Source organism: Bufo gargarizans, unplaced genomic scaffold (genome assembly GCF_014858855.1).
Source record: "Bufo gargarizans isolate SCDJY-AF-19 unplaced genomic scaffold, ASM1485885v1 original_scaffold_1399_pilon, whole genome shotgun sequence".
Classification (NCBI taxonomy): Eukaryota; Metazoa; Chordata; class Amphibia; order Anura; family Bufonidae; genus Bufo; species Bufo gargarizans.
Genome location: NW_025334340.1, coordinates 183,943 through 200,295, shown reverse-complemented (window position 1 = coordinate 200,295; position 16,353 = coordinate 183,943). Strand labels below are relative to the sequence as shown.

General features: G+C 43.1%; 1 protein-coding gene across 1 annotated transcript in view; it reads left to right on the top strand.

Moving 5' to 3' along the window:
* GPM6A (glycoprotein M6A) overlaps positions 1-16,353 on the top strand; it is a 208,365-nt gene that overhangs the window by 116,174 nt on the left and 75,838 nt on the right. The window contains exon 2 of the mRNA XM_044274030.1: positions 12,029-12,221. Coding sequence (XP_044129965.1) covers positions 12,029-12,221 — 193 coding nt within the window. The remainder of the gene's footprint in view (positions 1-12,028; positions 12,222-16,353) is intronic.

Sequence of the window (16,353 nt, the reverse complement as noted above, 5' to 3'; positions counted from 1 at the left end):
GGTGAACAGTGCAATTAATTTTAATAACTGCAGTAAATATTGATCGCTTTTAGAAATTTGGTCTATTTTGACATTAAAGGATCAATGTAATTTAGCTTAATTATAGCTAGTGTCAGCAAGTGATGTTCCACAATAAATTATTCAGAGGTTGAATTAGGAGAATATTGTTTATAGGCACTGGATGTGTGGCATACAATGAGCTGGTTAAATATTACTGGCTGAAACCTACCAAATGAGTTGAAAGTTACTTGATTTATATGGAACATTAAAGCGTAACTGTCATTTCAATGTTATTTTTAATATTGTGTAGGGATCCCTAAAATTGGATAGTGGTTTTACTATTTTGTAATATTCTTTATTAGTGAAATATTTGTATTTTTATTGGAAAACAAGAGAGCCCCTCTTCAGCGTATATTATATTCTGAGGAAGGCAATGTGTAACATACAGAGACAGGTTTCTCGGACAGTCTCTTATCTCCAGTTCCAGACTCCCTACATGTGACCTACCATATTTCTGATCTGTCCTTGCCTATGTGACTTGCAGCCAGTGCTGCTTGCTGGCAGCTATGCTCATTTCTATTTCCCTGTGCTTCTCTAGAGTTAGGCTACTTTCACACTAGCGTTAATATTTTCCGGTATTGAGATCCGTCATAGGGTCTCAATACTGGAAATAAAACACTTCTGTTCTGTCCCCATTCATTGTCAATGGGGACAAACTGTAACTGAACAGAACGGAATGCTCCAAAATGCATTCCGTCCCGTTCTCATACCGGAGAGCAAACGGCAGCATGCTGCGGTTTGCTTTCTGTCCTGGGATGCAGAGCAAGACGGGTCCGTCATGACCCACAATGTAAGTCAATGGGGACGGATCTGTTTTCTCACAATTCTGACACAATAGAAAACGGATCCATCCCTCATTGACCTTTAATGGAGTTCATGACGGATCCGTCTTGGCTATGTTAAGGATAATACAACCGGATCCGTTCATGGACGCCGATGGTTGTATTATCAGTAACAAAAGCGTTTTTTGCTGAACCCTGCCGGATCCAGCAAAAACGCTAGTGTGAGAGTAGCCTAACTGAGTGTGGGGAAGACAGAGGGGAATGAGCCTGCTTCCATCAGCACTGACAGTAGGTATACAGGAAAATAGTTAATTTACTGTTAGTGCTACAGCCCTGTTCTTCTCTCAATCTTCCCAGCACTAACCAGGGGAGACAGGGATGAAGATGGGCTCTCCTTAGAAATACTGGGAGTATTTCTAAGGATAAACTGTTCTCTCATAAAAGTATACACATTTTACTAATAAATGATATTGAAATAATGATTAGGTCACTGATCGTCAGCAAAATAAACAATAGTTGCACTGTAAAAATGTCTGTCTGCTCTTGAATATTTATTTTATCTGAACAAGTTCAAAATTCTAATTCCATGTATACATATATTTAAAGATACCATTATGGAAACTTGAAGTCACCGCTTGAGAGAGCTTAGGAACTAATTGCAGACATTGGAGCAGATATACCAATCCTGTAGGGTTTAAAATGTATTTTCTATGTTATGCCCATTTTACAGACTAAATAAGGGATTAATTGGCCCACTTACGGTAGTTACAATTGCTAGGTGGGATTGCTCCATTGTCCTCATAGGGAGGGGAAGACTGAGTAGTAAGAGCAGAATAGTTTGGGACTGTGAAGAGTAAGAAGGTAGAAAGAGCAGGATAGGACAACTAAATAACTTGTGAGACAGAGCCTTTAATCAGACTCTGGCCTCTTGCACACAACCGTATGTATTTTGTGGTCAGCAAAAAACAGATCCGTAAAAAATACGGATGTCATCTGTGTGCATTCCGTATTTTGCGGAACGGAACAGCTGGCCCTTATTAAAACAGTACTATCCTTGTCCGTAATGATGACAATAATAGAACATGTTCTATTTTTTTGCGGAACGGAAATACAGACATACGGAAACGGAATGCACAAGTAACTTCCATTTTTTTTGCAGACCTATTGAAGTGAATCGTTCTGCATACGGTCTAAAAAAAAAACTGGAATGGACACGGAAATAAAATACGTTCATGTGCAAGAGTCCTCTGAGGGAGCAAATGAGGATATATTTTGGATGCAAACCGGCCTTTTGAGAGGAGGTGTATGAAAAAGAGTCTGTGGAGAGAACTTGTGTGAAATTTATGGACATTTATATTTTATGTATGTAGTGTATGCATCTTTTTAACCAACACACATACAGTATATTGATCAAATAAAGGCCTCAGGGAACTTTGAGAACCGTTTACATAGAATGTGTTGAGTCATAGATTTGTCCTGTGTAGAAACTCCCAGTGTATAGCTTTGATGAAGGTTGTCAGTAGGGTTGAGTGAATCGAGTTTGGATTGCTGTATCTGAACCTGATTCTTTTAAATTACTTCTTTAAGAATATGGGCTCCATCCTACTGTAAAATGTATGGCCTCCGTGGAGGTCTTTCCAAAATTTCAGCAAATATCGCAAGACTTACTTAATCTTGCCTCTTTCACGTGTCAGCTTGTTTAGTCGCATAAATTACTGTATCAAACTACTAAGGGCTTGTTCACATCATTGTTATGTATTCCATTATGGCTTTCCGACAGAACTTTGTTTTCCGTCCAGCATAACGGAAACCAGACTGATCTGTTATGCCGGGCCCATATACTTCTATCATGACAGCTCAAACAGAATGCCTCTAAATGTTTCCGTTTTGATTTCCGTCTTATGAATTCCGTTATTTTCCGTTATAACCATGTTATAACAGAGAGCCATAACGGAATACATAACGGTGATGTGAACAAGCCCTAAGCTGTGCATTATTAATGAAGCCGAGTTCAGCTTTGTATTTTGACAAGTAATTTATGTGAATAAACAAACTGATACATGATAGAGGTGAGATAAAGTAAGTCTCACGATATTTGCTGAAACTTGATAGACCTCAGCGGAGGCCATACCTTTTAAAGTAGGATGGAGCCCATATTCTTAACATAGTTTTTAAGAATAGAAAATCTGAACCGGATTCGCTCAACTATAGTTGTCAGTCTCATTTTTTCATTAGAATCTACTATTTGCAATCTTACACGTATTAAGCATTCTAGATATCTGCCACAGCAAATTTGTTCATGAAAAATCTATGGCATGTGAACATTGCCTTACACTCACCAGCTACATCAATAAATTGGAATTGAAAAAAATAAAATAAAAATTATAATTGAGCAAGAGCAGACCAGCTTAGGTCTAAAATAATAAAGTAATTGATACTCAACTTGCTATTTTCCCACCACTCCTGTCCTGATGGTTTCCAGTAGTCTCCTGGTTCCTCTTGATGTTCAGGAAACGACTCCTCAACCAATCACTGGTTACAGTGGTAACTCTTTTCAGCCTGTTATTGACTTGTATGATGAAAGGGATCAGGAAGTATAGACTGGTGGGGCACCAGGATACTTTGGAATTGGAGTGGTAGGGGTTCACTATAGTCAGTATCACTCACTTTTTAGCTAAAATGAGGGATTTTTCAGAGAAGAGCCCATTACTCTGGTCCAGCTGTGGCCGGACTGAAGGGCGTAGCCTTAGGGGAGGGCATCATGACAGGGGTTTGGTTTAGGGAGACCCCTGGTGTGGGGATTGGGTGGTTTGAGTGTAGGGGTGGGGTCAAGGGGTTAAATAGGGAAGCATTGTGGAAGACAGGGGCCATTTTGTGGAGAGGCAGAGAGATCTCCCGCCCACCCTCCCCTTTTTTATGTGGTTATAGGGTTAAGGGAGTGAGTTTTAGGGGTTGTAGGAAGGCAGGGTTGTGTAAGTGTCACGGTGGCTTCGGCGGGGGGAGGTCCTTGAAGTTGGTCATATTCACAGAGGAGGATGCTGGGAGGGCTCCATGGTGAGGGCTGGACTCCCAGTGGTGACGGATTTTAAAGGGGCCATTCAGTGGTGCTTCCGAGCTGGAGGGCAACGGCTGGAAGCAAGATGGCTCATTCAGTGGAGTTTTCTGGCAGTTATTTGGGGGCTTCAAGGACCTCCCCTCGGGGGGGGAATTGTTATTTATAAATTGTTATGTTTATTTGTTAATAAAAGACGGCTGCTGTGGCCGATTTATTCCAAGATCGGTGTCCGTGTGTCATTGTGGGGTTAGGTGGAGTCGAGTGATGGGTGGAGTTAGGTTTAGGATATGGGTAAGTGAAAGAGAATGTTGGGGGTCGAGCGGCAGATAACCAATACCCCTGTCATGTAAAAATCGACAGCCACATAACCCTCACAAGTGAAACCTGCAGTGCACCACCAAGAATGTCATATACAGTACTCCCAAATAGATCTCTACAATTTCCCCACAGTTATCAGCCAAAGTACCTCCTACGGCTGTCTACCTCAGTGCAATATTCACCAAGTATACAATGCTCTTACCTTGAATCTACATAGGTGTATGTAAAGTGAACTCTTGTTCTCTGTGCCTCCTGAATGGAAGCAAAGTAGGAAAATGAGAACACAAGTTCTTCTTGTAATTAGCAGTGGGTGTGGACCCACTGTGCCAAATAACTGGTTTGACTTTGGGCTATTCCTGAGGGCATTGTCCTGATAGTCCACTGATTTTCACCCGTTAACCCCTATACAGGGATCTGGTCTTTGCTGCAGGGGAGCCACCAGGTTGTTTCTTCCTGGAACAGTCCAAGTGTATTTGGCAGCTGACTCACGAGAGTCAGAGACACTGGTTCAGAAACCCAAGGGATCAGGCTATATTCATAGTCAGGAAACAGGCTGAGGTCAGGCAAAAGGGAATCAGAGTCCATGAGACATGCAGACATCAGTTCACAGGCAAACAAATGAATATAGCTCTTTTACAGGGTCAAGCAGAGATGATTACAGAGTCCCACTGAAATTCAGTGGTATACTGCAAAAAGAGGTCCAGAAATCTACTTTTGTGTGGTATATGCAATACTTATTGCATGCATAGTTCCTAGTAAGGAGCGCAGTGACCCTTTTTATGCTTCTTCCTTGATACAGCTGAGGTACCATTTGGAACCGAACCTGAGTTCGGGAAATTGTTTTTTACAGTCTAAATCAATCTCTGAAGTTATTATGCGAAGTCTCGCAAGACTTCGCGAAGTAATAGCTTCGGGTCATCTGAGCCAATACATTCTAATACTGTACGGAGTGCATGCTACGTGTAGTATTGCAACAGTGTTTCATCCGAAGTCGATTCGCTCATCCCTAGTTGTAGCCTTTATGAAAGCTTAGGAACTTACTTTCTATTTTCATCTTGAAATTACAACCTTCACCACACATTGGATTGAGATTAAAGAGGCACTACCATCAGCATTTTTGTATCATATATTATCAGCCTTTATGTAAGTGTTATATTAGCAGATGAAATCTTCCCTTCACAGCAGCAGTAAACTGAGAATGAATTGCCCGTCTATATGGAAGTTTATCTCAGCTGACTGCTACAGAAGGACAGTATTTTGCATTTAATGTACTGGAAAAATGAAAATAGCCAAGCTTTCTTAAATTTAAAAAAAAAAACATTTTTTTTTTTTTATGAATATTGAGGTAAAAAAATAAAAAAAATATTTTGATGGAAGAGTCCATTTAACATGAAGATTCTGTAGTAAGCCTGATCATTTCATGATATTATCTGGTCAGAGTACAGTAGTTGAAATATGTGTGATGAAATCGTCGTATGCCCACCCTACACCATCTGGCAATCTCTGAATGTTTTGTACTACACTGAGCACACAGCTCTGCAGCTGCTGCATTTGGCTCAGGCTGCAGTTTTGGAGAAATGTAGATTCCAGGAACATGTAATTATTTCCTAGGTGAGCACATGCTGTGTATTGTTACTAACAGTGGATTGTAGTAATGGAAGCAATTAAATTAGCTGGATACTAAATGCACTATGATATCAAAGTAATAGTAGCTGTTATCTGATGACTTTTTCTTGGGTGCCATTTAATTTCTAATTATTGTAATCTTGCTATATCTACAAAATGTAATGAAAATCTCCTTCTTCCTCGGTTTCCTGCCACATAACAACCAATGTTCACTGTGATGAAGATTTGCTTACAAACATTTATGGATTTTTATCAAACTATACATTTTACACATGAAATCCATAAAAAGAAACACAAGGATGATATGATTTCAGTAATTGCATATTTTGCTTTATCTCTTTAATTGATCCATATTTCCATGTTGAATTATTGTCCAAGATAGCAGTATACATAAGAGCACAGGCCCATAGCACAGATAAAACTGAGCACTCCATTATGTCACATTTTGTCACCTAGGATAGAAGGACCTGGTGTTCAGTTCCCTTTGACATCAATGCCTCGATTCTTATTTGCTAACAATGCAGTTGCAGACAGGCAGTGCTGCACAAGTTCTCTCCAAAAAACTACATTGGACCAGCCAGGTCTGGACCTCTTTTCTCCAAGGACCCAAAACAGCTGCGTTGGCCTCCTCTATGGTACATGTGTCTTTGGTCCAAGAATAAAAAAGGAAAATATAACTGAATGCTAAATATGCTCTAAATTTATGAGAGTATATTACAAATAAAGGGGGAATTAATTACAAGGGGAATTTTTAAAGTTAAGGAGTGGAATTATCATGCCCTGCACTCCAGAATTCTGTGTTAAAAAAGTTGTGAAGTAGGGCTTTGTGACTTTTTGGGCTTATACGTGCTTATACTTTTTTCATTTTTTTTTTTTGTAAATGAGCTGACTTAAAGGTGTTGTCTCATCTCACACAATGGGGACATATTGCTAGGATATGTCCCATTGTCTGATAGGTGTGGGTCCCACTGCTGGGACCTGTATCTATCTCCTAAACGGAGTCCCAAAAGTGGTAGAGGGCACATATTAATTTTTTATGGGGCCGCTGAAAATATCTAAGTGCTGGCTCAGCTATTTCCGTTGGGCCCATAGTAGTGAATGGTAGCGGTGGCCGGTCATGTGCGGTGCTCTCCCATTTACTTTTATGGGGAGAGTGCTTGGTGGTCATCCAGCCACCACTTTGCAGGGCTTCGTTCCCAATATAGGTGCAGGTCCCAGCAGTGGGTCCTGCACCTATAAGACAATGGGGGCATATTCTAGTGCTATGCCCCCATTGTCTGAGATAAGACAACTACTTTAAGCCACACTTATCAACAGATTGGCATAGATAATGCAGTAACAACTTAAAGGGGTTGTCTGGGTTCAGAGCTGAACCCGGACATACCCTTATTTTCACCCCGGCAGGAGCCCTGAGCCTACCATCAGAGCATCTCATGCTCCGATGCGCTCCCGTGTCCTGCGCTAAATCGCGCAGGGCACGGGCAGTGTGTTCGGTGACGTCACCGGCTCTGAGGGGCGTGCTTTAGCTCTGCCCTAGCCGTTTTACTGGCTAGGGCAGAGCTAAATCCCGCCCATCAGTGCCGGTGACATCACCGGGTTTCCTGTCAGCCCCATGGAGAGCCATGGTACGTCACCGGAACTCCTAAAAATGCCTTTCCCCTGTGCAATTTAGCGCAGGGCAAAGGAGAGCATCGGAGCATGAACTGCTTCGATGCTCATGTCAGGCGGGCTGCCGGGGTGAAAATGGAGGGATGTCCGGGTTCAGCTCTGAACCCGGACAACCCCTTTAAGGCCGAGGTGTTAGACTTAAAGATGCACACATTTATAAAACCTTCTGCAACATTTGATACATTTTGTGCATATTACAGCAAATCAGACTCCTGCAAAACTGACTTCAAAATTTCTACTCCTGATAAATCTCCCCTAGTGCATTACCATAAGTCGCATAAGATTTATTAAATGTCTTTGTCACTTGTTGAGATGTTCCTCCACTTTTTATGCCAATCCTTTACTGGAGTAAGATTAGACCAAGTGTGACTTCTTAAATTATCGTGATACACAGCTCTGAATATTTTTTACCTTCCTTGATCTTTGGAGCCCATTATGGCTTCAGAGCTTGGCCCACCAGAGGAAATTCTGATACTCTGGTGGGCCAGCCCTGATTACATATGTTGCAAATATGAGTTTGCCAATGCTATTTAAGTTTGTAATTTGACATAGTTGTATTTTGTGTGCAGGAGTGCATGTTATCGTAACCAGTCAAAACTATGTACTGTAAATATGTGTGTGTGTGTGTGTATATACACTCACCTAAAGAATTATTAGGAACACCATACTAATACGGTGTTGGACCCCCTTTTGCCTTCAGAACTGCCTTAATTCTACGTGGCATTGATTCAACAAGGTGCTGATAGCATTCTTTGGAAATGTTGGCCCATATTGATAGGATAGCATCTTGCAGTTGATGGAGATTTGAGGGATGCACATCCAGGGCACCAAGCTCCCGTTCCACCACATCCCAAAGATGCTCTATTGGGTTGAGATCTGGTGACTGTGGGGGCCATTTTAGTACAGTGAACTCATTGTCATGTTCAAGATACCAATTTGAAATGATTTGAGCTTTGTGACATGGTGCATTATCCTGCTGGAAGTAGCCATCAGAGGATGGGTACATGGTGGTCATGAAGGAATGGACATGGTCAGAAACAATGCTCAGGTAGCCTGTGGCATTTAAACGATGGCAAATTGGCACTAAGGTGCCTAAAGTGTGCCCAGAAAACATCCCCCACACCATTACACCACCACCACCAGCCTGCACAGTGGTAACAAGGCACGAAGGATACATGTTCTCATTCTGTTTAAGCCAAATTCAGACTCTACCATTTGAATGTCTCAACAGAAATCAAGACTCATCAGACCAGGCAACATTTTTCCAGTCTTCAACAGTTCAATTTTGGTGAGCTCGTGCAAATTGTAGCCTCTTTTTCCTGTTTGTAGTGGAGATGAGTGGTACCCAGTGGGGTCTTCTGCTGTTGTAGCCCATCCACCTCAAGGTTGTGCGTGTTGTGGCTTCACAAATGCTTTGCTGCATACCTCGGTTGTAACGATTGGTTATTTCACACCATTCTTTGTAAACCCTAGAAATGGTTGTGCGTGAAAATCTCAGTAACTGAGCAGATTGTAAAATACTCAGACCAGCCCGTCTGGCACCAACATCCATGCCACGCTCAAAATTGCTTAAATCACCTTTCTTTCACATTCTGACATTCAGTTTGGAGTTCAGGAGATTGTCTTGAGCAGGACCATTTAGTATATTGGGCAGACTAGATGGGCCAAATGGTTCTTATCTGCCGACACATTCTATGTTTCTATGACCACAACCCTAAATGTATTGAAGCAACTGCCATGTGATTGGTTGACTAGATAATCGCATTAATGAGAAATAGAACAGGTGTTCCTAATAATTCTTTAGGTGAGTGTATATATCTAGTCAACCAAGGTCAGAGGAGAATGGGCCGACTGATTCAAGCTGATAGAAGAGCAACGCTGACTAAAATAACCACTTGTTACAACCGAGGTATGCAGCAAAGCATTTGTGAAGCCACAACACGCACAACCTTGAGGCGGATGGGCTACAACAGCAGAAGACCCCACCGGGTACCACTCATCTCCACTACAAATAGGAAAAAGAGGCTACAAATTGCACAAGCTCACCAAAATTGGACTGTTGAAGACTGGAAAAATGTTGCCTTGTCTGATGAGTCTCGATTTCTGTTGAGACATTCAAACGGTAGAGTCCGAATTTGGCGTAAACAGAATGAGAACATGTATCCATCATGCCTTGTTACCACTGTGCAGGCTGGTGGTGTAATGGTGTGGCGTAGTGCCAATTGGCCATCGTTTAAATGCCACGGGCTACCTGAGCATTGTTTCTGACCATGTCCATCCCTTCATGACCACCATGTACCCATCCTCTGATGGCTACTTCCAGCAGGAAAATGCACCATGTCACAAAGCTTGAATCATTTCAAACTGGTTTCTTGAACATGACAATGAGTTCACTGTACTAAAATGTCCCCCACAGTCACCAGATCTCAACCCAATAGAGCATCTTTTGGATGTGGTGGAACGGGAGCTTCGTGCCCTGGATGTGCATCCCTCAAATCTCCATCAACTGCAAGATGCTATCCTATCAATATGGGCCAACATTTCTAAATAATGCTATCAGCACCTTGTTGAATCAATGCCACGTAGAATTAAGGCAGTTCTGAAGGCAAAAGGGGTCCAACACCATATTAGTATGGTGTTCCTAATAATTATTTAGGTGTGTGTATGTATATATATATATATATATATATATATACAGTAGAGACCAAAAGTTTGGACACGCCTTCTCATTCAAAGAGTTTTCTTAATTTTCATGACTATGAAAATTGTAGATTCACACTGAAGGCATCAAAACTATGAATTAACATATGTGGAATTATATACATAACAAAAAAGTGTGAAACAACTGAAAATATGTCATATTCTAGGTTCTTCAAAGTAGCCACCTTTTGCTTTGATTACTGCTTTGCACACTCTTGGCATTCTCTTGATGAGCTTCAAGAGGTAGTCACCTGAAAATGTCTTCCAACAGTCTTGAAGGAGTTCCCAGAGATGCTTAGCACTTGTTGGTCCTTTTGCCTTCACTCTGCGGTCCAGCTCACCCCAAACAATCTCGATTGGGTTCAGGTCCAGTGACTGTGGAGGCCAGGTCATCGGGCGCAGCACCCCATCACTCTCCTTCATGGTCAAATAGCCCTTACACAGCCTGGAGGTGTGTTTGGGGTCATTGTCCTGTTGAAAAATAAATTATGGTCCAACTAAACGCAAACTGGATGGAATAGCATGCCGCTGCAAGATGCTGTGGTAGCCATGCTGGTTCAGTATGCCTTCAATTATGAATAAATCCCCAACAGTGTCACCAGCAAAGCACCCCCACACAATCACACCTTCTCCTCCATGCTTCACGGTGGGAACCAGGCATGTAGAGTCCATCCGTTCACCTTTTCTGCGTCGCACAAAGACACAGTGGTTGGAACCAAAGATCTCAAATTTGGACTCATCAGACCAAAGCACAGATTTCCACTGGTCTAATGTCCATTCCTTGTGTTCTTTAGCCCAAACAAGTCTCTTCTGCTTGTTGTCTGTCCTTAGCAGTGGTTTCCTAGCAGATATTCTACCATGAAGGCCTGATTCACACAGTCTCCTCTTAACAGTTGTTCTAGAAATGTGTCTGCTGCTAGAACTCTGTGTGGCATTGACCTGGTCTCTAATCTGAGCTGCTGTTAACCTGCGATTTCTGAGGCTAGTGACTCGGATGAACTTATCCTCCGCAGCAGAGGTGACTCTTAGTTCTCCTTTCCTGGGGCGGTCCGCGTGTGAGCCAGTTTCTTTGTAGTGCTTGATGGTTTTTGTGACTGCACTTGGGGACACTTTCAAAGTTTTCCCAATTTTTCGGACTGACTAACCTTCATTTCATAAAGTAATGATGGCCACTCGTTTTTCTTTACTTAGCTGCTTTTTTCTTGCCATAATACACATTCTAACAGTCTATTCAATAGGACTATCAGCTGTGTATCCACCTGACTTCTCCACAACGCAACTGATGGTCCCAACCCCATTTTTAAGGCAAGAAATCCCACTTATTAAACCTGACAGGGCACACCTGTGAAGTGGAAACCATTTCAGGTGACTACCTGCCAAGAGTGTGCAAAGCAGTAATCAAAGCAAAAGGTGGCTACTTTGAAGAACCTAGAATATGACATATTTTCAGTTGTTTCACACTTTTTTGTTATGTATATAATTCCACATGTGTTAATTCATAGTTTTGATGCCTTCAGTGTGAATCTACAATTTTCATAGTCATGAAAATAAAGAAAACTCTGAATGAGAAGGTGTGTCCAAACTTTTGGTCTGTACTGTATATATATATATATATATATATATATATAATATATATATTATATCATGCAAATTAGTTGCAATGTTTTAAAGGAAGTAAATAAAGTAAAAAATATATAATGAAGGTCATAATTAAGATCAATGAAACATTCATTTTATCTCTGACATTTATATGTTTGTGTACATTCAGATTTCATTTTCTTTCAGGTCATTTCACCTTGTATCTCTGTTTTGTTTGAAGGTTGCTTCGAATGCTGCATAAAATGCCTTGGGGGGATTCCATATGCCTCATTGATTGCCACGATCTTGCTCTATGCCGGGGTTGCACTGTTCTGTGGCTGTGGTCACGAGGCTCTATCAGGCACTGTCAACATTCTGCAGTCCTATTTTGAAGTGGCAAGGACTGCCGGGGACACGCTTGACGTCTTTACCATGTGAGTCATAGTATTACAATTCAACAAATGTATCTAAAGATATTCCATAAATGCACAGATTAATATTTTCAACCCATGCTTCTATGTACATTTCCACTGCTTCTGTTATTATTACTTTGAAGCTACTGTATAATATGCAATATGTTGCACTGACACTGTTTATATCCCCCTGGCATTATATCTGTTCCCCGGGGCTACGTTGGAATAACAGCAGAAAAAAAGACTACTTTAGCAGTTCCACAGATACAACACATAATTGCCATAATATTAAGTAAGAAGAAGGCTTTATAAGATTAGAAAAACGGAGAGATGTTTTCCAGAAATAGCACCACCCTTGTCCAATGTCTGGCATTGCATTTTATTTCCATGCACTTGTATGAGATGTGACACTAAATACAACCCATGGACATGACATCTATAAAAAAAAATCTAAGACCTGCTCTTTCTGGGCTTAAAAGAACACTAAACACAGAAAATGCGCAAAAAATGCACTTCCTCCTTTTATCTCCTCCTTTCTCTTTGTATACGTTTGTCTCATGTTAGAATTAAAAATGAGGACTATATAAAGAAATCACATCACCAAACAGAAAAGGTGCTAAACCCAAACTTCCATGACAGAAGGGATCAGAGGGACATTAAGGGTCCATTCACAAGTCCGTTGTTTCTTTCCTGATCTGTTCCGTTTTTTGCTGAACAGATCTGGACCCATTCATTTTCAATGGGTCCTGAAAAAAATCGGACAGCACAATGTCTGATTTTTTTTTCAGGACCCATTGAAAATGAATGGGTCCAGATCTGGTCCATATCTGTTCAGCAAAAAACGGAACAGATCAGGAAAGAAACAACGGACGTGTGAATAGACCCTAAAGGGGTTCCCTGGAAATTAAACAAATACAATTGCTGAAAATACTTAAATATTACTTTATTATAAATATACTCCCAAATAACTTCCATTAGTTATAATGGCTTGCTTTGTGTGGGGACAAATCATTAGGGGAAATAAAATGTCTGCCGTCTTATTAGTACATACAAAACCTGACCTTACCCACAGCAGGACAAGTTACTTCACAACCCTGACATAAAGATCTGCCTCATCCTCTTCTCTGCTCTGCGTGTCAGGAATTATGGTCCTGAACACAGCTGATAATATCTTCAGCTGAATCTCTGTTGGAATGGAGTTCATGAGGAGACATGACATACAGAGAGGAGGTGGGGATGTGGATAATGAGCAGCAGCACTTGTCTGCAGTCTTTATAACTACAGCCCCAGATTACCACAGTCTGTCCTGCCCGTCCTCTCTGTACTTCATGTCTCCTCATGAACTCCGGTCTTGCTGTCTTGGGCAGTCGCAGGCATCGCTCTACTCTCCCCGTGTGAATTAGGATTAGAGCTCTGTGAACTTTCCTTCAGCACTGAGAAAGTTAATGCTTTCCCCCTGCCCCTGTCCTAGTGCTGGTTAAGTTGCTGTCTCCCTATTTAGCTGGGCTGTGGTTCCACCTCCTTGCCTCAGCTTTGAGGTTATTCCTTGTTAGTAACCAGTGAAGGTGATCTCGTCTGGATATCCTTGTACCGAACCTTGCTTGTGGGAACCTTGGAACTGTGACCTGGACACCTTGGAACTGCTGTTTGCAGTACATAAGTACTCGGCCTGCCCTGACTATTGGACTGTGTTCAGACTACACTTTTCCCTGTATCTCTGGTGCTTTACACCGGTGTCTCTGACCTCCGTGGGTCAACAGCCAACTACAGTACACCAGGACTACTCCAGGAGGTAGCGGTTTGTTTGGGTCCTTGAGGTGAAGTCCAGATCCCTGTACAGGGGTTAAAGGGCAAATGCCAGGGAAACGCCTGTACAACGCCCTTATGTTTAGCCCTAAGCCAAACTGGTTAGTTGGCATAGTGGGTCCACACCCACTGTCTGTAACAATCCATTCCTACAGAGATTCAGCTGAAGATCTTATCAGCTGTATTTAGGATCACCCCTGACAAGCAAAACAGAGAGGGAGGATAAGACAGCTCTTTAGCTCAGTGCTGTGAAGTAACATGCCCTGCTGTGTGATTAGTAGTGATGGACGAACATCGGGGTCCCTCTGCAGAGCATGAAGGCCCCCATTTGCACTAAATTGGAAGTGGTGGAGTGCCCTGGCTCCTGCTCATCGCCCAGGAGAATGTCATCCTTGGTCTCCTCCCAGCCATGGACAACACCATGGATCCCTGAAAAGTTTGAAGCCCCACTCAAAGCCTGCTCTTCTTGCTCCTCCTCCTCCCTCCAGCCACCATCCTCCTCTGACTCCTCTTCAGACTCCTGCTGACTTGTCTCAGATGGAGTAGCCCCCCTGGGAATTCATTTAGCATTGCGACTTCCTAATTTTCCTGCTCCTGCTCCTCGATGGCTTGATCAATGACACAACGCAATGCACACTCCAGAAAGAAGGCGTAAGGTACAATGTCACTGATGACACCCTGCCTGAGACTGACCAGTTTGGTGATCTCATCAAAAGGCTGCAGAAGTCTGCATGTGTCGCGTATCAGCAGCCACTGGTGCAGTGAAAACAAACCAAGCTCCCCAGATCCTGTCCTGCTGCAGAGTACGTACATGTAGTCATTAACAGCTGGTTGCTGCTGGAGCAGCCTATCAAGCACATGCAAGGTGGAGTTCCAGCGCATCGGGCTATCACAAACCAGACGTCTGACGGGCAAGTGGTGTCGCCGCTGAACGTCAGCAAAGCGAGCCATGGCCGCTTCTAAAATGGCCAGAGATTTTCCTGGCCTGCCACAAGACGTCCTGGACTCTGGGGTATTTGGCAACGAATCGCTGCACGACTAGGTTCAGGACGTGGGCCATGCACGGCACATGTGTCATTTTGCCCTGTTTCAGCATGCTTAGCAGATTGGCACCGTTGTTGCACACCACTTTACCAACTGTCAAATTGAGCGGGTTAGCCACTGATCAGCCTGTGACTGCAGAGCTAAAAGCAGTGCAGGACCCGTGTGGTCCTTGGCTTACAGGCTCAACATCCGCAGCACAGCATGGCAACGTCTCACCTGGGACATCAAATAGGTTCTGGGGAGCTTGGGGAGCGCAGCAGAAGAGGCGATAGCAGTGCAAAAGGAGGAGTCAGACGAGGAGTAGACGGAGGATGGAGTAGGAGGAGGAGAAGAAGAGGCAGGCCTTCATGCAATCCGTGGTGGTAACACCAAATCCACACGGGAGACACAGGTTACATGCTTGATGGCCCAGTGGGCAGTAAAAGTTATGTACCTTCCCGTGTTTTCTAGACCACGTGTCTGTGGTCAGATGTATCTTGGCACCAACACTGTGTGCCAGATATATATTCACTTGCCGCTGAATGGCAATACTATTGTCAGCAGCTGACACGTTAAAAAAAGCCCACACTGTGGAGACATGTGCCGGCGTCCTGAAAGCTCCAGAAGGGACCGTGCATGGTGGATGGCTAGCTCCAGATACATTTGTTGTCTGATTTTTGCCTGCTGTGCCCTGCGAGCTGTGCCTGCTTTTCCTCCTTCTCCTCCCTCTCTGCTGCTCCTTTCTCTCCCTCTGAACTCCCCTCCCTTTCCTCTCATGGAAACCCACGTGAAGTCCATCAACACGTCATCATCCTCACCTTCACCACCACTGACATTTGAGATCTTGGAGTAGGCAGCAACAGCGGGGGCCTCCCTCCTTGGGCTGATCTGGGAACTGTTGTCAGGCCGTTGGTGGCGGCCATTGCTACCTCCTCTTCCTCATCCGATGTCAAGAATTGCTGCGCATCGGTAAGGTCTGGGAATGGATGGGAAAATAATTCCTCTGACTTGTGTGGATGGGCTATGGTGGTGGTGGTGGTGGATTTGGGGGTGCACACAGCTAAAAGTGAGGAGGGTGCAGATACAGAGGATGAGGAGGGTGCAGAAGCGGAAGGGTGAGTGAGCACCTTCTCCAGCTTCCCTAGAGAAGAGCGGTATTTGTGAGGCAGGTATATTGCAGGCCTCAATCAATATTTGGTGGAAGCAGGCATATCTAACCTCTTAATCAGTCTTTTGTGGAAGCAGGTATAACACAGCCCTCAATCAGTGTTTTTTGGGGGGCAACTGGTATATCACACCCATTGCAATTAGTTGTTTCAATAGC